Genomic DNA, 20,028 nt, shown 5'->3' with positions numbered 1-20,028 from the left:
ACTTTAGTTGGTGATGTATTTTGTGTAACATCCCTGTCAGCTGAACTACTGCTTTTTAACAGAGAAGTTGTAAAGGTGTGCCTACGTTCAAAGAATAAAGAGTTTGGTGATTTGATGAGGATGTTCATTGATAAACCAGAAAATTAACATAGTATGTAGAATGAAATGATGATGTCTACAGGTAGCAGTAATGGCAGTAGTAAGAAACCACTGCTATGACTGGGAAAAGTTGTACTTTCCCAAAACAGCCTGTATTTCATTTGAATATTTACATGTTTGATAAGAAAATGTAGTCCCTTATGTGATTCTTCTAAGACACAATGGTAAAGCTTTACTCTCTAAATTTATGTGGCATGTATTTTCTTCTGAATTAACTTGAGAAACAGTTATTCACAGAGGGAAGTAGTTTGAATATTTTACATTTGACATGTATTCAATCCAGGTTTGGGGTTCTTTTTGTTTGTTTGTTTGTTTCGAAACAGCTTTCTTTATAGTTAAATAATAGGATCCTTCCTTAATTTGTCAGTGAGATGACATTACTGCTTTCTGTCCAAGACTTTTCAGATACCAAGTGTTTTATTTGAAGCAGTGTGTTACAGGGTTCACTAAGAATACCTTAACAAGGGAGGAATTGTTCATTGCTTTTGTTTTGGGGTTGGTTTTGGTTTTTTTCATGTGGATTTAACCTTGGAGCGGTTTGAGCTGTGCTAATAAGCCACAGGAAGCTGCAGTGATTATAAATATGTTTGAAGAAGAAATTCCTTCTCTTACCTAATTCATAGACCACTAAGCAAGAGCAGCTGCTTACTGGAGTCAGTTTCTTTTTCACTACATGTGAAAGGACAAGATGTGAAATGAGTTAACAGCTATTTCCTGATTTACTGGCTGATTTACATCCAGTAGCTGCTGTTAAGTGTGGCTTGCACATACGAGCTTGGCTTTGTTTAATAAGGGAAAAGTCATAAAGCATTAATTACTTTTGATGCTTTTGGGCATTTCTAGAATTAGAAATCTAATTTAATATTAGAGGACCCCTTTTCCTTCTAAAAGACTAAAGAGTATAGTAGTTTTCAGTTAGAACTGAGAATCAACAGGCAGATAGAGGTTTGGGAATTCTCTTTCTGTAGATCCCAGCAAGAAAATTTTATCCAACTGCGAATGGCCATCATCAGTAAGTGTCATGATTGAACCCCAGCTGACAACAAAACACCACACAGCTGCCTGCCCTCTCCTTGCACAGTGGAATGGGAGGAAAGAATTGCAAGGGCAAAAGTGAGGAAACTCATGGGTTCGGATAAAAACAGTCTCCTAATTGAAATAAAAATAATACTAATAATGATAATAATGAAAAGGAAAATAACAGGGAGAGATAAATGAAAGCCAAAAAAGACAAGTAATGCAGCTGAAAACAATTGCTTGCCACCAACTGACCAGCCTTTTTTTTGTATCCCAGCTGACTATTATCCCCACTCAATTTTTCTTCCTTTTTTGGAAACAAAGAGTAAAATTTGAAATATTTTGCCTTATTCATTTTATGAGTGTTTTGTTCAGTCCTAAACAACAATTTTTGTCTAAAGTTCTGTGTCCCACAGCTTTCAGCCAGTTCTGTTGAGAGTGACCCCGCCAGAATAGTGATGGGGTTACTACTTGAATTTAATGTTGTGGGTGAGGCGTTGTGCTCACAGACTGACAAACACTTGGACTGTTGAGAAGAATGACTTTTATCTTTTTAACTCAGAATGATAATTATGACTAAATTTCAAATACTGTCAAGCATTTCAACTTTGACCTTTACATGCAAGCATCCAGCAAACATGTTGAGCCACAGGGAATCATTCCATTGAAAGGAAGAGGGCCAAACACTTGAAACAGCGTTTTGATTGCTTACTCTGAATTTTCAAATGACTGATGACGATAGGTCACCAATAAATGCATTTGTGCTCTGAAAAAATTTGCCATTACACAAATTAAACTGCCTGTTTCTCAAGCTTTTACAGTTACAGACATTCTGCTTTTTAGAAGTTGAATTGAACTCGAATTCAAAACCTTACACTTAGAGCTTCTTAAAAAAACAAAACAAAACACAAAACCCCCCAAACTAAGGTATTATATAGTAGAGGCATTATAGCCTCTACAATGAATGTGTTTGTCAGGCTGCAGTCTCCTATGAACTCTTCTATGAAATCTGACTCTACATTTTTAAAATCATTAACATGCTGAACTCTTTATCAGTACTTAGCAGTGATAAATGTAGGGGCATAGCTCTGTGCTTTGCCCTCATTTCTTCTGAGTCTGTCAGAGAAAATACTGGTTCAGACTTGTGACTTATTGTTGCAGGCATCTATTTGCATTTACAACAGTATTAATAATCATGCATGTGTTCTATCACATCTCATTAAGGTACCTAGAAATGCTTTTAAAGAATGCATTTTCTTACCTGGCAGTCTATGTAATCATTACTGTGAGGTAATACTACCACTGAATATAATTTATTTGCTATCTTTGATACAATTTTGTGCTAAAGTCAATTGTTCAAGTAAGTAAACCTTTATCTGATGTCTGTTTATATATTTGGATGGCTCTGACCACAATAAGTTTTCAGTCATGTTTGGGGTCAATTATGCCATAATATATACAGTTAGTAATAACAAAATAATTGAATGTGGTGATTGTGTTTCCTAGGTATAGCATATCTGAGTGGAATGTGCAGTGAAAAACGAAAATGTATAATTGCAGAGGACAATGGTCTGAATCTCGCTTTTACAATTGCCCATGAAATGGGTCATAAGTAAGTATGTGGACAACAAAGCCTACTATCCATTTGCATGCAATACTGCTATGATTTGACTACTCTGATTGTGTGCTTCAGTTTTTCCTTTTTTCTATTAGGAAGGAATAATTTGGAAGACAGTGTTTCTACTAATAACAACTTGTATTGATATACGGTATATAACTTAAGAAAGTATCTACAGTTTAAAGTGAACCAGAAATGTTTAAAGCTGCAAAATAAATAGATTAACTGGAAAGGCTGACATTGTCTAGAGGACAAACAGGTGCCCCTTAGATGTCTTTTCTTTTCAGATTGTGATATTGTGTATCAGATCCAGCTCTAACTGCTGTTGCCAACAGACATTTTGATGAGATCATGAGTTGGAAGAGCCCTTATTTAATCTGGCTTTCTCAGGATAGATCCCATTAAAGTGTATAGTAGTCATTGACCATTACAACATTACTATTGGTTTTCTTCCTTGTAGTAGAAAAGGTTGGCAAAACGAAGGTGAAGGTAACTGTCCTTCACAATTGGGTTGGATGTTTTTACTCATTCAATGGCAAATCTTTTGAACCAAGAGTGAAAAGTTCTCATTTTGCACGAATAAAATTTTCTAATAAAAGTTGAATTTGATTCTTGGCTTCAGTACTTGTAAAGAAAACGAAATAGGAAAAGTCTTATTTTTAAATGAAATAAAATAAAAGAGAGGTATGTATTAATCTGTCATTTTTGCCTGCAGTGTCTGCTCCAGCCATCTGTGTATTCATGTTAGAGTACCAGCTTCAGAGTGACAACAGAGAGGGATGTTTTACTAAATCCTTTGTACCTCTGAATGTTGTGGTTAGGTATCTGAGGACAAACACTTTGAACTAAAAGTGATTTGGTTTAAATTTGGTCAAAGCTGTCTGAGAATGGAGATCGTAGCATCCATCTAATGTTGAAGCATGGAAAAAATTGGAACCTAAAATATTTCTATTGAAAATTTTTTCTGGATGCAATTTAAGTAAATATGAAGCAATTTTATGAAAATTGTCACAAGTATAAATTGCTGCATGAAATTGTTCTTTTCTGTTTTTTCTTTTTTTTTTTCTCTCATTTTTGTAACTGCAAAAACCAACTCCAGGTTAATATAAGCGAGCCTGTTTGAGTGAAAGTTACAGTAAAGGAAAGCCTTCAAAAGGAAAATTTATTTGTATTTTGTAGCCACGTGCCATTCTATTTCTATTTTTCACAGTAGTGTTTGCTGGTTTTGGAAGTGGGAATGGATAGGGGAAGACTTATTTTCTGTACACTTGTTCTTATGACCAAAAGTAAGGGGAAAGAAACAATAATTGAATATGATCTACAGACAAGTTCACTGATTGAGTTAATTAACAAATAGTTTGAGATAGGTATGATAATAACAGATATAAGTGCTATTTTATGCCCAGCACAGTAAAAATGTGCTTAAAGAATAAAAACCTTGGCAGTAGAATTACCAGGTTTGAATGAAGAGACATCTTGATCGACAAGACATGTATTCTTCCTGAGAAATGGTGATATATAAAATTCTTGGAAAATTATGGGTGGTGTGTTGGTTGTGGAATGGCAAATTTGAGAACACAGGATACTGATCTCATAATGTTCGTGTAGTTATAAAGTTTTTGTCTTGCAGCAAACAAGTCAAACCTATCTTTGACATCCTAAGGTCTGCTAGATGTCAAGCAGTATGTGGAACAAGATAGACAGAGAAGATCACTATTGCTGCCAGCAGTTCTTCCAAGACTGCTGCATAGGCCAGGCTCTTTAACCCTTGTTGCATTTGTTTGTGAACTTGAAATATCTTCATGGCTTTTCATTGCTTTCGAACTACAATGGAGAATGGATTTCTCGTGGTCTTCCTACAGGGGCATAAAATCTAAATTACTGATACAAAAATGTGAAAAGGCCACACCATGAAATTTGAGAACTTTCAAATCACTTCATATTAATTCAAATAAATTAGGAAAAAATAAATTCTTATAGTATCCCAACCATCATTTTCTTACAGTAATAATGGCATTTGGATGTCCTTAGAGACATCCTCACAATTCTCCGCAGGTTCTGTAATAGACTTTTTAGAACAGTGGAAATAAAGAATAAATGAAATCTTGTGTCATAAGAAAAGACAAGGTGTCGTTTGAACTGCACATTTCCTCAAGAAATTCAACCTCATCCAGTCTAGTAACAAACCACATTGAAAAAAGGGGGACTACCTCAAAAGTGAAAGAATAGGTAGCCTGAGATACACAAGCAGTGGCCACGAAAAAAGAAAGACAGCCTCCACTGCAAAAGACACAGAGGCATTCAGCTTGATCCTTGCTTCATTATGGAATCAGAGTCCTCAGCTGTTGCAATCTGTTGCAATCTGAGGTACAGTGGTCTTGCACCAAAGAGCATAAGGTGATGTTTTAGAGACATTTGTTTTTTCTGCATGTCTCTGTCTGCCAGGTCATCCCTGGCAACGGCAAAGGAAACACTAGAAGTACTTGACCCTTTGCAGAGAGACAACATAAAAATACTGGAGGACAAACATTTAAATGGAGATCCTATTGAAAAGGACCTCAGTAGACTCAAATGTATCTTGAGTATTTCTCATAGAGATTTGTCTTGCTCATTCTTAACAGTCTCAGAAATGCAGGTTAAATGATCATGATAAAGATCAGCCATAAATCTTTTCTTCTTTCAACACATCATCTTTTCTAGACAATTTTCACAAATTCTTTTTGAATCTTAAAGTCATTTAACTATTACCTACTTTTTTGTGTGTGTGTAATGTCTTTAATCATTCTAGTTGCTCTTATGGAAAGAGTCCAGTTCAACAACAGAGAGAAAGCAAAAACTCTCTCAAAGACTTTACTTCTCAAAATATAAAGAAAAAAAAACTTTTTATTTTCTCTTTAGGTACAGCAAATATTATTCTTGCCCATTAATTGTCATTCAAATAGACTCAAAACTTCTGCAATATAGATTTTCATTGATCAACCAGAGAGCAAAACCAAATACATTCCCAGTTGCCATTGTATTGATTAATATAAAAATTCCGATGCTTAACCAGACTTTCAGTGAAAAACTTCTTCCTGATGTCCAACCTGAATCTCCCCTGGAACAGCTTAAGGCTATGTCCTCTTGTCCTGTCACTAGCTGCCTGGGAGAAGAGATCATTATATTGAATACTGCTGATACATGGATGCTTCTTAAGTGTTGTGTTGTTGAATTTTTAGTTTTTCCAATTAAAGCAGAAGTACTCATGATTAAATACAACAGCAAACTAAACCTTACTTTGCAATATGAAATGTCTTTGTTCTATCCATGTGTATCTGAAAGCAGATGATACTTTATTGACACTGAGAAATTAACATTGTACATCAACAGTTGATTTTTGAGCTCCATCTCTGAAATCAGAGATTAGAAACTATAACATGGTCCTATTAAAAAAATCCTATTTATTAAATTTAATAAGCTATTAGGTAATTGTATAATGAGGTCATATTACAGAATAAAATTAACAACAATGAATTAAAAGACATTGTCTCCATGTGGAGAACAGAGAGAAGAGTGAGAATGCTGTTATTATGGTTATCGAGTAGCACACTGTCATTTTACTTACATGATGGCTTTCTGTGGGATATGGCTCCTTCTGATGTGTGGAAATGGACTTAAAAAGTCATGTCAGCTAGTGGAGAGAGACAGTGGTGGAATTTCTCAGAATCAATTTTATACACATCCTCATTCTTTTCCTGGTAAGCGTTTTATGAAATATGAAATGTACCTGCTATTAAAATTCAGGATATTCTACCGGGTATTTTGTAGTTCCAAACAGGGAGTCTGTGAAATTTCTGAATCACCTACTTAGTTGTTTTTAAGTAAACAGCATATAATCTTTGTGACAATTTAAAACAGTCGTATGAAATTTAGTAGAACTTCAAGATAGTTTTGAATGGGAGATAAGGAAATGCTAATGGAGAGTCAGTTGCTCTATGCATTTTTCTTATCACAGTGCAAAATATGATTGCAGAATACAATAAAATCAACAAGAGTAATAAAAGCAAGGGTCTACCAGTCTTCGTGAATGGGATACTAATGTGGAGTAAGAAATATCATTAAAGTAGCTGAAAGAAGAGCTGTGTGGATATTTATAAGATTAAAGTAGAATTATACAGTTGAACTTGTGTTTAGATGAGGAACAAGATTAGCACATAGAATGTAAGATATTAATTTGATGTGGTAGAAGATCTTCTTACGTCTTGAAAATCACCCAATATAATTAGAAATTTCAGGAGCAGTAGTGGTCACTTCTACTGATAAAACTGTGAACAATAACATTCATTTTAGTAAAGAACATTAAAGCATTTGACACGTGACATTTTGTCTCAGATGTTAATTCAAAGTGTTTATTTAGCGTTTATTTTGATCCCTTATTGTTTGGCTATCAATGAATGAGACCTTACTTCATAACTGGGTGGATATGCAGACAGACCACCCACTGTTTACATTTTAATTACTTTGCTATCTTAAGAAAGAAGTGTAGAAAGGTTTTACAGGTTAGTGCACTGTTTTTCTCTTCCATAAATACTTATCTGGGGGGTAAACCAAGAATTTTGAGTGTCTTACCTCTCAGTCCAGGAACTTCTCAGAGGTTGGCTTTACCAGGACAGGGATTTGGAGACTTAATTGGAAAAACAAATAGAAGAAAACTCTTTGAGTACTTGGCCAGTGGCAGCAGCCTTTTTTATGAAAGACGAAGGAGTCCCTCCCGTTCCATGTGCCTTCCCCTTTTCTGGGACAGACTTCAAAGGCAGAGTTTGTAATTCCTACTGACTCATGATAAGCGTGGCTTGCTTTTGAAACCTATCCACATTAGAACTGTGATTGTTGGTATCTGTGTTGACTGGTTACAGTTTTCATTCCTGAAAACAGACTTTAGATGAGCAAGCCATGATTTGAATCATACAGCTGAAATTACCTGCTTCTACAGGGCCTTTGTCTCCTTACGTGAGTTAGGTAACTTCCATCCATGCAGCAGACTGTACTGTTCTTATTTGAATAATTTAATGACATTTATTTTACATTTCAGAATGTAGGATTAGGGGTTTTTTGTTGTTGTTGTTGTTAAGTGGGTTTTTTTTAAGAATAAATCAGAAAGAAAAGGAGTGACACTTAAATGCTGGTTTACCACAAAGGAAATAAAATACCCTGTAGCTGAGTGCAGTTTTCTGATCTGAGAAGGCAACCAAATCAAGTTTTACGAATGCTGAGAACTTTTTAATTGATTTAGAATTGAACCATTAATGAACTAATATATGATCTCAGGACAGTAGACCACAGTATGAAATTATGAGGTAAGCGATTTTTGAAGTTGAAAAGCTGTTTTCTGCAGGAATAACTGCAGATGTAGTAAGTTTAAGACTAGGTTTGAAAAAAAAAAACAAACTGAAGGTGTTTTTTTGTAGTTCTTGAATTTCAGAAATGTTTTGGTACAAGTGCTATTCCTTTGCAAATGCCTTAAATGGAATAATGTGTTTCCCAAGTTAGTCCTGCAGCCTTTTCCTCATATTTTTGATTTGAGCAAAAGAGTGAAAATAGAAAATTTTTAGCTTCAATGTGACTAGATTTTATTTTATTAGTGGTTTTAATTATTTTTTGCCCAGCTTCAGGCCTTCTCTTCTAAAATAATAGAATTTTTAAGCCTCAGACTTTTTTTTCCCTCAGTAACACTGACTAATTAATTTCTTTGTAATTATAAACTTAAGAGCCAATAGCATGTCTGAATTTGTTGGTCTAGGAGGCTGGGAAATTTGATTTCTTCCCACCCACAAAGGCTCTTTCTTTTTCTCTCTTTTTTCAGGTTATACTCTTCTGTAGTTGCTGTACAGAGAGGCAAATGCCTTCAAATTCAAATACATCCTCTTAAAATTGTTGATATTTTTCTTGGTTTTTGTATAATTCATATGCTAGCATGAAGGAGACAGGCTAGCAAAATTTTTGGACCTTATCATTCCAAGCACTGGAACATTCTATTGTGAGAAAATTCCTTCATAGTTATAAGCATAAAAAACAAGTGACTAAATTTCTAGAAAGTATCAATGAATCTCTAGGTATATCTGTCTTTTATATGCCATGCATAGCATTTCTCTTAAAGTAGATCTGCGTAAGAGAGATACCATGATGTCATGTATTTAGCCAACTCTGATTTGTTAAAATAATTAATGACTTAAAATATGTTTGCAAAGTGCAGGTTAACCAAGGGTATATATATTGATCTGACATGTTAGGATAGTTACTCCATTTATTGATAATTACACTTTATTCAGTAGTAGCCATAATATCACTCTGGGGTCCCTTAGTCTCAGGGCCTTTTGCTTCCCAGCATCTTCACACAGGTTATCTTGTGGTCCTACAATATCAGGCATTCCCATGGCATTGACTACTGGAAAAGAGAGAAGCTGCTGCAGGACTGTTGTGTTGATGGAGGCTGTGCTGGTAACCTATTCCCAAATAATCTACTTGCATCCTTCTCTCTCCCAAAAATCCCCATGGGCTATGAGAGCATTGGATAGAAGGTGAAGGGAAAATGCTTGTCATTGTGGCCTCCTTCCAGCTCCACAGAGTCTCTCGTTTTCCCCCCTTTGCTTCTTTCCTTAATTTTTCTATCCTTTTTGGCTAATGGTCTAAAGCTAGGTTTCTCACAGAATCACAGAATATGCTGAGCTGGAAGGGATCCATAAGGATCATCATGTCCAACCCTTAGCCCTGCACAGAACCATCCCCAAGAGTCACACCATGTGCCTGAGAGTATCATCCAAATGCTTCTTGAACTCTGTCAGGCTTGGTGCTGTGACCACTGCCCTGTGGGGCCTGTTCAGTGCCCAACCACCCTCTGGGGGAAGAACCTTTTTCTAATATCCAACCTAAATCTTTCCTGACATAGTTTCAGGCCATTCCCTCAGGTTCTGTCACTGGTCACCACAGAGCAGAGATCAGTGCCTGCCCCTCCTCTTCCCCTCCCAAGGAAGTTGTAACTGCAGTGAGATCTCCCCTCAGTCTCTTCTCCAGATTGAACACACCAAGTGCCCTCAGCTGCTCTTCACACGGCATCCTCTGAAGGCCCTTCACCATGCTCATTGCCCTCCTTTGGACTCTCTAACAGCTTCATATCTTTCTTACATTGTGGTGCCCCAAACTGCACACAATATTTAAGGTGAGGCCACCCCAGGTCAGAGCAGAGCAGGACAATCCCCTCCCTCTGGCTTTGCCTGATGCCCCCAGGACAGGGTTGGCCCTCCTGGCTGCCAGGGCACTGCTGGCTCAAATTCAGCTTGCCATCAATCAGGACCCCCAGGGCCCTTTCCATGGCACTGCTTTCCAGCATCTCATTTTCCAGTCTGTCTGAACATCCAGACTTGCCCCATCCCAGGTGCAGAATCCAGCACTTCCCCTTGTTGAACCTCCAATGGTTGGTGATTGCCCAGTTCTCTCATTTGTCTTGGTCTCTCTGCAGGGTCTCCCTGCCTTTGAGGGAGTCAACAGCTCCTCCCAGTTTTGTAACATCTGCAAACTTGTTCAGTATCACTTCCAAATCCTGCATCGAACTCACTTATGAAAACGTTGAAGAGCACAGGGCCGAGGATGGAGCCCTGTGGAACCCCACTAGTGACACACCTCCAGTCTGATGTCACCCCAGTCACTATTGCCCTCTGTACCCAACCTGCGAGCCAGTTGCTCACCCATCACATGTTGTGTTTATCCAGCTGTGTGCTGGACATTTTGGTCCAGAAGGATCCTGTGAGAGACAGTATGGGAAGCTTTACCAAAATCCAAGAAGATTACATCAACTGGCTTCCCTTGGTCTGCTGGGTGGGTTACCTTGTCATAAAAGGAAATTGAGTTTGATAAGCAGGACTTTCCTCTCACGAAGCCGTGCTGGCTGTGACTGATGACTGCATTGTCTTTCTGGTGTTTTTCAGTACTTCCCATGATAATCTTCTCCATACCTTTACCAGGCAGTGAAGTGAGACTGACAGGCCTGTAGTTTCCAGGGTCCTCCTTCCTGCCCTTCCTGAAAATCGTGACAATGTTCACCAGCTTCCAGTCAGCTGGGACCTTTCTGGGTTCCAAAGATTACTCAAAAATCATTGAGAGAGGTTGTGCAATGACATCAGCCAGCTCTTTGAGGCCCCACAGATTTGCAGGGATCCAGCTGGAGCAGCAGATCCTCACAATTTCAGGGTTGACTGGGAGTTGATCATTCTGGCAGTAAATGGTCCTTCAGCTCAGGGCACTGAGACCCCCTTGACCCATCATCCATGTTGAAGACAGAGGCAAAGAAAGCATTAAACATCTCTGCCTTGTCTCTGTCTCTGTTTTTGAGGTGACTATCCTCATCCTGTAATGAATTATATTTCTCTGCTGCCTATTGCCATTCATATATTTGAAAAAACTCTTTTTATTTTCCCCCCAGCTTCTGGCCAGCTTCAACTCCAGCTGAGCTTTGGCCACATGAATTTCCTCCCACCCCGTAGATATGGATATCGTCCCTATCTGTAGGGACAGAAATATCCATATATTCAGGTAGTTGGATACAGAAGCAGCCTGACTGTCAGAGATGTTGAGCTTTGAATATTTTGACTAGTTTTCATCATCACTGAGATTTTTTTTCAAAATAAAGCCAACTGAAGTGTAGACAGGGGAGCCTAACAGTTCAAAAAGCACAGCTGCTGTTTGCAAAATTGAGCTTTGTAATGATTGTAATGTGTAACTAAGTAGAAGCAGTCTTTTTTCCCGTGTATGTGTTTGTGTTGTTGACAGCTTTACAGAAAAATGGCTATAATTCTCTGGATTTTGTGGATAGCTACATAAAACATAGGCATGCCTGGAGAAGGGAAGGCTCTGGGGAGATCTTGTAGCACCTTGCAGTATCTAAAGGGGGCCTACAAGAGCACCCCTTTTACAGGGGCATGTAGTGATACGACATGGGGGAATGGCTTTAAACTGAAATTGAGTAGGTTTAGATAAGATGTAAGGAAGAAGTTCTTTACTGTGAGGGTGGTAAGGCACCAGAACAGATTGCTCAGAGAGGCTGTGGGCTTCCCATCTCAAGACCAGGCTGGATGGGGCTCTGAGCAACCTCCATGGCAGGGAGTTGGAGCTCATTATCTTCAATGTCCCTTTCAATGCAAACCACTCTATGATTCTATGATTTTTATATTACTTTTGTATTGTTTTGGTATCTGTGAAATTTTCTATCCTGTTTGTTAAAAAAAATGAAAATTCACAGGGAAATTTATCTATAAAGCACAGTACTTACTTAACAACTTGCTTTTCTTAAATTTACTCTTCACAAGGAAGGTACAACGCCTTCCTTTTTCCTTTCTATTTACTTTATTGATTCAATAAAAAGTAATAGGAGGCTTTCACTTTATATTGCATTTCAGCATTTCATATTCTCTGTTTCAAACAAGATTTATAACAGAATCACGCCAGTATTTTCATCACTGCCTTTTCTTTTTCAGATAGACTAGGAAAAGAGTCCCTGAGGTAACTGTATTAAACTATTGCAGTTAAAAAACCCACAGTGCAGTGACTGGTCTTTAAAAAATTTTCCTTTTTTTTTTTTTTAAATAAAGTTGCTCCCTTTTTTTTAATACTATTTTTTTTTTTTTAAACCACTCTAATGAAGTTCAAATTATGTATTAGATGTTCAACGATGCAAGCAGGGCGTGTGATACCCCTTCAATGATAGCAAATATAAAATAGTGGCAAAAATAGCATTTTCCCAAGAAAAGCAGTCATAAAGTCCTCGAGATCACCTTAGATTCTGTCGTTCAGTTTTCATGGTTTAGTGGGTAATTTCCTTAAAAATCAATAGTCTCTTATCCCCCTCCATCCATGTAAAGTGGGCATCTGTGTTCCACAGTCATATACTTACAATTTAATCAGCCTAGGATCTTATTGGGCAGAGGGGTGTATAATACAAAACTTCCCAGTGGTGTGGAAGTGGTCCAACAAAATACACTTATCATTACAGATGACAGAAAAGAATGAAGTTTGTTACATACTTTCTGCTTATGCTTACTCAAAATTTATATGGTGATTCAAAAACATGAAAAAAAAATAGTTTTGCTTACTCCAGTTCCAGTCACAGAATGATCTTATTTTTTTGGTGTCTCTTCACTGAGTACATGATGGCTAAAAGTCTTTTTCCTGATCACATATTTTCTTCATTTTGAAGAAATTTTATATGTCAATATGGTGTAAGATTAAAGTCATAAGCGATAGACAGAATTGTCTATCTTGAAATAGTGAAGTTTGCAGAATGTGGCATGGGTGTTGTATTTGGCAGAAGCAAATGCTTCCCCCTGTATTATATAATATCTGTAAAAAACCTTCAGCGAGGGGCAATATGTATTTTCATGTTGATGGTGCTAAATACATCTGTCACAGCAAAGCTTTAAATTATTTGTGTACCTAAATCAAAGGGCCGTGACCCTGGTTTGTGTGGGTCCATCATGAAGTACAGTGGTAGAAGTATTGGCATGGTAGAGGGGAAAGTAGCTGTTGAGCAAAAGTTACAAAGTCAGCTGGACAGCAGCAAGCAGTATATGTTAGTGTCCATATCCCAATATGCATGCTGCACTTTTTGCACAGTTGTTTTCAGACTGAAAAAGTGACCTGAGCTGCCAACGTTATGCAGAACAGGTAATGATGCACAAAAGAGAAACAGTAATTGTGTAAAGATACTTATTTTTTACTTTTTCTGATCATCTAGTTATTAACAGGAAGACTGAGATTTCCTTGTTCAGTAGATTTTCATTTGAAGATAAATTCTTTCCAAAAGAAATCTGTGGCTGGGTCAATTGCCTTTCAATTCACTTTAGGCTAAATAATTTTTTTACCGGTAGAAATGTGTCTTATCCCATTTATGCAATGATCTGTGAAGCCTTCATATGTTTTAAACACATATAAAAAATCATACAGCATTTACTATTTTTGGGATTTAAAAAAAAACCCAAACAAACCAACATACAGTAATATGTATTTTTGCATTAATTCTTTAAAATAACTTATAGAAACCTACTAAGTTTGGGGGGGTATATATTTTTCTCTATAAAAATAGCAGTATGAGAAAATATTTTGTTGAAAAGGTGCAATACAAGTACTGAGGGAGTAGTGCAGCTTTTGTCTCCCCGTCTGTGATAGTCAAATAAGTGGTGCTGTTTTCACTTACACAATTCATCCTTGTAACACTGAGATACGGAAAATTTCAGATTAGATAAATTGTTTTGAAATTCATTGTACTATTAAATGCCATATAAGCTTTTAAACTTTGAAATTTCTGAGTCCATAATTTAGGAAGTCTTGATAATTTTAGCATAGTATTACACAAAATTATGATGAAAAAGAAAACAGTGAAAATAATAAGGAAGATAAAATTTTGTAAATAATAATATTTTTAAAGTTATTTTTATTTTTTAAGGTAATAGAGTTCATTAAGTTTTTGATTTGTTTTACAGAATAGAAGAAAATATAGGATAGTAATTGCAGTGAATTTACAAACTGCAATTACATGCTGTGTAGCATCATGTGTAATACTATGATACCACTCTAATACCACTGTGAGCATTAAATATTGTTGTATTCTTGGCTGTTAATAAAGAAGTAGGTATACTTGCTTCCATTGCTTCCTCTCTTGTTGAATAGGAAGGTAGCAATGACTGTGCAGCTTCTTCTTTTACCACGCACATATAATGTGATGTGAGCAAAGAAATCAGAAATTGGTTCTACCGCGCATTGACTTTTATGTGGTCTTGTAGTTGATACTAGGTCAGATAAAAATATGCAGTCATTACCACACTATAGAAGAGAGCAACAGTATAATTGCTTTTTGGAACAGTGAAGATCATGGCTCAACTCAGCACACACTTTTCTGGGTGATTTTGCAGAATATTTTGTGATAAAATCTGGCTTCAAGAATTGCTCTTCAGAGTGAATGGGAAATAATAGTAACCAGAAACTAAGGGATTTTAAATTTTTCATTTAAATAAATGATTTAAATAACATATAAATGTGTTGATTTCACTTTGTATAGGTGGGAGCCATCAATTCTGTATAAATTTTATCAAGATTTTATGTACCTTTATGTTCTAAATTTTTTTATTTCAAATCATAGTGTGTATATGATACTGATAAATGAGTACTTTTGCACTGAGGAAGTACATAACTCAAAGAGCTCTAAGCAAAATTTAATTCTAATGCAGTCAGCAAAGTAAAGCCTCATTAGATTTTCTGTGTCTTCTTCCATACTTTCTGTAGATGTAGATATCTCTGGAGACAGAGACATCTCAAATTCTGCATGAGGCATGCAAGAAGAATATAGGGCAAGTGCAGAGGCACTTTCCCATTTTGGCAGTTCAGGAAAAGACAGAGGCTAATATGAAAATCAGACAGGTTTGTTTACCTCAGTCATACTGTTTACAGCTAGCAACATTATCCAGTTTCTGCAGAAGCAGCTGTTCTAGTGCTCCAAACTGGGGTGCACACATCAGTGTATGAGACCGAGCACTCCTGTCAGCCACACAAAGCCCTACATGATATTTCAGTTACTTTCACTAGTAAGCACAAGGTAAAATAGCTTGCAAAATTATATAAAATTTGACCTAGTCATGAAGGAGTTTTGGGATGGAATGCAGAAAAAAAGTGAGCTGATGTTTTTAAATGATGGGAGGCAGGCCTTTTTTGCCATTTGGCACTGCGGTGTGGTGAAATATGGAGAAGCATGATGGAATCTAGTTTTTCTACAGAAAGAGCAAACTTATTCTGTCTCTGCAGTCTGTAAGTGATTTGGCTACTCTTTGGCTGAAAGAATCAATACAAGGTATAGAGCTTTATTAATCCTGAAATTTTGCTTTTTTGCAGGGCAGACTGTGCTGCAAAATTCCAGCACTACTTTAAGTCCGGTGCTCTGGAGAGTAGCCTCATACTCATTTGCAAATATTCAAAAAAAGCTGAGAGTATTAAATTTCTTTCTTGTAATGCTAGTCAAGCATGTATCCACTTAGCTAATTTTAAAAATCATAGTTTTATTAAAGTCTGTCTTCTTCCTCTCTGTTTGACAATTGTGAATAAGAGTGACAGTGAGCCTTCACTTCAGTTAAAACAGCAGCTTCAAGCAGACATTTAGTAGAATTTTTCATTGCAGTGCATTTAGTGTGAGAATTCACTGGGATGCATATGGATGCTAAGTCTCTAAAATCAAAATCAATTTCATTTCCTCTTCACTGTTATTTCTAAAAATAGACCTTGAAAATGTATTTAGGTGATTTTTCTTTAGATAAAATCATTACACACTACACTAGTAATCATTTTACTATTCTATAAAATTTCAACCCACCAGTTCCCTACAGAATGAAGATAGAATCACTACCAAAATATTTACTAACCTCAAGAAGTAAATTTTCAGTATTTTTGTTACCTGTTAAAAGGAAAGTAGTATTAATTAAACTTCCATTAGCTGTGCAGTTCTGAACATTCAAAAAGTTGTCCAGTGTATGTATTGAACTGATTAGAAATGTCATATTTCCCATCAAATAAATGCAGCCTCACTTTCCTCTTTCACTGAAGAGTTGTCCTCTACACATGGTTCCATGTATTTCTGTGAAGGATATAATGGAAAAATTCGGAAAATATTTCCTGCACATAGTATATATGAGTTTTTCGTAGCCTCTTGCAAGAGTTTTAGCTTACAAACATGCTGAAAATAACTTGTTATTTTACTGTGCTCTGTTTTATTTTTAATAACTTCAAAATTCAGCATGGGGATAAACCACGACAACGACCACCCATCCTGTGCAGATGGCGTCCATATCATGTCTGGGGAGTGGATTAAAGGGCAGAATCTTGGGGATGTTTCATGGTCTCAGTGCAGCAGGGAAGATTTGGAAAGATTTCTCAGGTATATAATTCAAGAAAAAGAAGTCTTACTGCATGTTGTTTACAAATAGCTGCAATAAATATCCTGAAATCATAAGTTTTCAATATTTTTTAATTCTGTGGGAGATTTGGCACTGCATAATCCATCAAAATATTTGAAATCATCATAATCTAATATTTGAGAGATTTATTAAGATCAGTTTTCAGCAATTATATTTATTTTTATATTTTTGTGTGTTAATGCACATGATTATAATTTTATCTACTTATATACACATTTTATATATGTAAATATGTTTACAGTATATTAATATGTTGTGTATTGAAGTGTTAGACAGTGAATGAAACATGAACACTCTGCAGATTCTCTGATCTACGTTGTGCCATTCAATATAAAACCTTGCACTATGATTACATTTTGTTAATTTTTAAATACAAATTTACTACGAGATGCTTAATAGAGAATAGTATACCTAGAAAATGAAACATTTAGTTTCACTCTGAGTTTCTGAAATTGTATCTGTTCCTTGGAGTTCTGTTCCTTTATAAAGTTTATAGATTTATCTGTTGCCAATTTACTTGCAGCAGTTAAGAAGGTCTGCTCTAGGATAATAGAATAGTCAGTGTAGCTTACATTAGTCAGTGTGATACATTTGTAGTGAATCTAGACAGAAATCAGAATCATGACTTGGTGCTTTAACAGGCCTAATTTTCAAATATTTTTTTCTTCAATTTTAAAGAAAAGTTAAATTTTTGGCTACCAGCTCGGAAACACATGTATTTTTAAATGCATATATCTATATGTGTGTGTGTGTGTGTGTGTGTGTGTGTTTGTATATATGTATAAATAATTTGAAATTATTAATTTGAAGTCCAGCTGGGTGTGAAAACTAAGCTATGCGATTTTTTTCTATGCATTATAATTTTTCTACTTTTTTAAATGGTTTAAATCGCTATCAAAATCTTAATCCATTAAGTGAATTTTAAACTAAAATGTTGACCAGCGCCTTCCTGAAATACCTTTAATAGCTGATAAATTATATTGTCTTTCCGCAGATGTGCAACAGCAGCACATACCATTAACTTAGAACAAGTAAGCCATGTTAATTTATATGTGAACGACAGCCCAATGCTGATGAATAAAAAGCTCTTAGAAGTCCACATATTTCTAATGTTGTACACAGGATTAAGTTAGTGTGACAATCAGATTCTTTAGGGTTGCTCAGCATATGAATCTCTGCACATTACCAGGTCAAAGGCCAGTAACTGTCTGGTACAGACGAATCCTCAGAGCCTCAATTCTGTGATTATTCCCTCCAAGCTCCCGGGAATGACCTACACTGCAGATGAACAGTGTCAGATTCTTTTTGGACCAACTGCTTCCTTTTGCCAAGAAATGCAGGTAAGACTGTGTGTGTACTGCAGAAAGCACACCTACCAGCTAATTTTTTGGGTGAGAGATACTTTTGTACGTGTGTTCGATAGAAAGAGAGCATAGCACCTTTGAAGTAAGAAGTTTACACTCGCTTTCCAAAGTTAATATGCGCATTTTCATTGATTTGTCTTGTAAGGCTTGCTTTGGGTCTCCAAATATCCTGAAACATGTTTTATCATATCTTGCCATTGATAACCTTCTTTGTACTTTAGATATAGAAGACGTCACAGTGCTAAAACATCTTGTTGCAGCAAATGGAACATTTGCAATTTATTCCACTGAGACCAGATTTTGTGCGTAGGTTCCATTTTATTATGTTTTGGGTCCTTGAACCTCCATATCTGACCTTCAGAAGAATAGTGGTGTTAGCTGGGCTTTCTGCACTGCTGGATGTACCCTGCCTCCCAGCAGTCTCCCGTGAGCCCAGGCAGACCTGTACAGTGCCATGACAGCAGGAGTTCCAAAAACTGAGTTTCCTGACATTGCTTCATGCCATTGTGTGAAGCAGTGTCACTATATATAAATTTTAAAAACACCAATTAGCAAAATTGAAGAGGTCTTCATAATGAAACAGAAATCAATATTTATTAATAAATATTAAACATCTGACTGAAGAAGCAGTTTAAGAATGGTTTTAACAGAAAAATCAACCTTCTTTAAATCAACAGGACAGACTAAACATGTTGGATGCCCTTGAGATGATAACTAAGACAAGATGGGGAGATGATATTACAAATGTATAAAGAACACAGAGTATGGGCTGACAGAACAGGGACTAGGAGGAACTGTGAAATAAAATTTCATCAGAATCAGGGGTCTGATAGCTTGGAAAGGTTAGGAGTATTTAGTATGAAAGCATGATTGCTTTCTCCTTTAGTTCTTTAGTTCTATAGTTCTCTACCTCTTTTCAGCTTGGACATAGTACTATTTCTTTAAAGACTTTCACTGAGCCTAATTTTTATCTGAAAGTTCTTGAAGGAAACATTGCAATACATGTATGACTAACGCGTGCTGGGAGTGGTATAGCTGAGAAGAAAAAAAAAAAAAAAGACCCATATTTTAGCTGTATTATTGTTTGTGGAAACATTTTCACTCCAGACATGAGAAGTAGAAGTCAACGTCAGTTAAATTTAGTGCATATTAACCAGGTGGTGTTCAACTATTTGCACAGGCTCTTGGTGTTGGTAGCTAGGTGTCCATTTCTAGTCATCTTTAATCATGTTCCCATCTTCTGGCACTTTGTATGTAAGAGGACACCTTTCAGCTAAATCACTGATCTTCATCTAAATAAATCCTTCTGCTTTTTCCCACTAACTGGATCATTATATTTGTGTTGAATATTAATATTTATATTAAAATCACCAGTTTATGAAAATTCATGTTAAATGTTAATATTAACATTACAGTGTAACTAAAAAGATGATGTGGGTTTGCTGTGAAGAAAGAACATAGTAACGATTCAAGACAATACAAAAGGCGGGTAGTCTTTTCCACTATTCTTTTTTCCTGACCAATTGCAAAATAGTTTTAGTTCTCTTCATAAAACTGTGTGTTGCTTGATAACTTTATGACCTAAACAGTTAGAAAAAGAAAGCCCAGTAACAGTTTCTGCAAAGAGAAAAAGGGGAAGAACCTTCTGCAAAAGTTTCTCCAAAATCCTCTGCAAAACTGGCAACCCTGAACTGGAAACCATACAATCAAATACTGAAGGAAAAAAAATGTTGTAATGAATTTTTAAGAACTTTGGATCTATTAAAAATGACATACAAATGAATAAATGACACTAAGGACAGAATTGAGGGGGCACTGGGGTAGAAGAGTTTCCCAAAGCTTCCCTGCCAACCTCTGTAAAGTCACCTTGCTGGTTTTCGTCTGC

General features: G+C 36.3%; 1 protein-coding gene and 1 long non-coding RNA gene across 2 annotated transcripts in view; one reads left to right on the top strand and one right to left on the bottom strand.

Moving 5' to 3' along the window:
* The window catches only part of ADAMTS19 (ADAM metallopeptidase with thrombospondin type 1 motif 19), a 139,246-nt gene that overhangs the window by 70,057 nt on the left and 49,161 nt on the right, over positions 1 to 20,028 (top strand). Inside the window, exons 8-10 of the mRNA XM_051777410.1 lie at positions 2,683 to 2,788; positions 16,599 to 16,739; positions 17,969 to 18,119. Coding sequence (XP_051633370.1) covers positions 2,683 to 2,788; positions 16,599 to 16,739; positions 17,969 to 18,119 — 398 coding nt within the window. The remainder of the gene's footprint in view (positions 1 to 2,682; positions 2,789 to 16,598; positions 16,740 to 17,968; positions 18,120 to 20,028) is intronic.
* On the bottom strand, positions 5,776 to 7,462 carry LOC127466558 (uncharacterized). The gene is made up of 3 exons (XR_007902783.1): positions 7,403 to 7,462; positions 6,399 to 6,464; positions 5,776 to 5,936 (listed from the first exon to the last, which is right to left on the bottom strand). It is a non-coding gene; the product is annotated as an uncharacterized LOC127466558 (long non-coding RNA).

Source organism: Manacus candei, unplaced genomic scaffold (genome assembly GCF_025592945.1).
Source record: "Manacus candei isolate 608988 ecotype Guabito, Panama unplaced genomic scaffold, ASM2559294v1 h1tg000010l, whole genome shotgun sequence".
NCBI lineage: Eukaryota > Metazoa > Chordata > Aves > Passeriformes > Pipridae > Manacus > Manacus candei.
The sequence above is the reverse complement of the archived record's forward strand: the minus strand, read 5'-3'. Positions and strand labels throughout refer to the sequence as shown.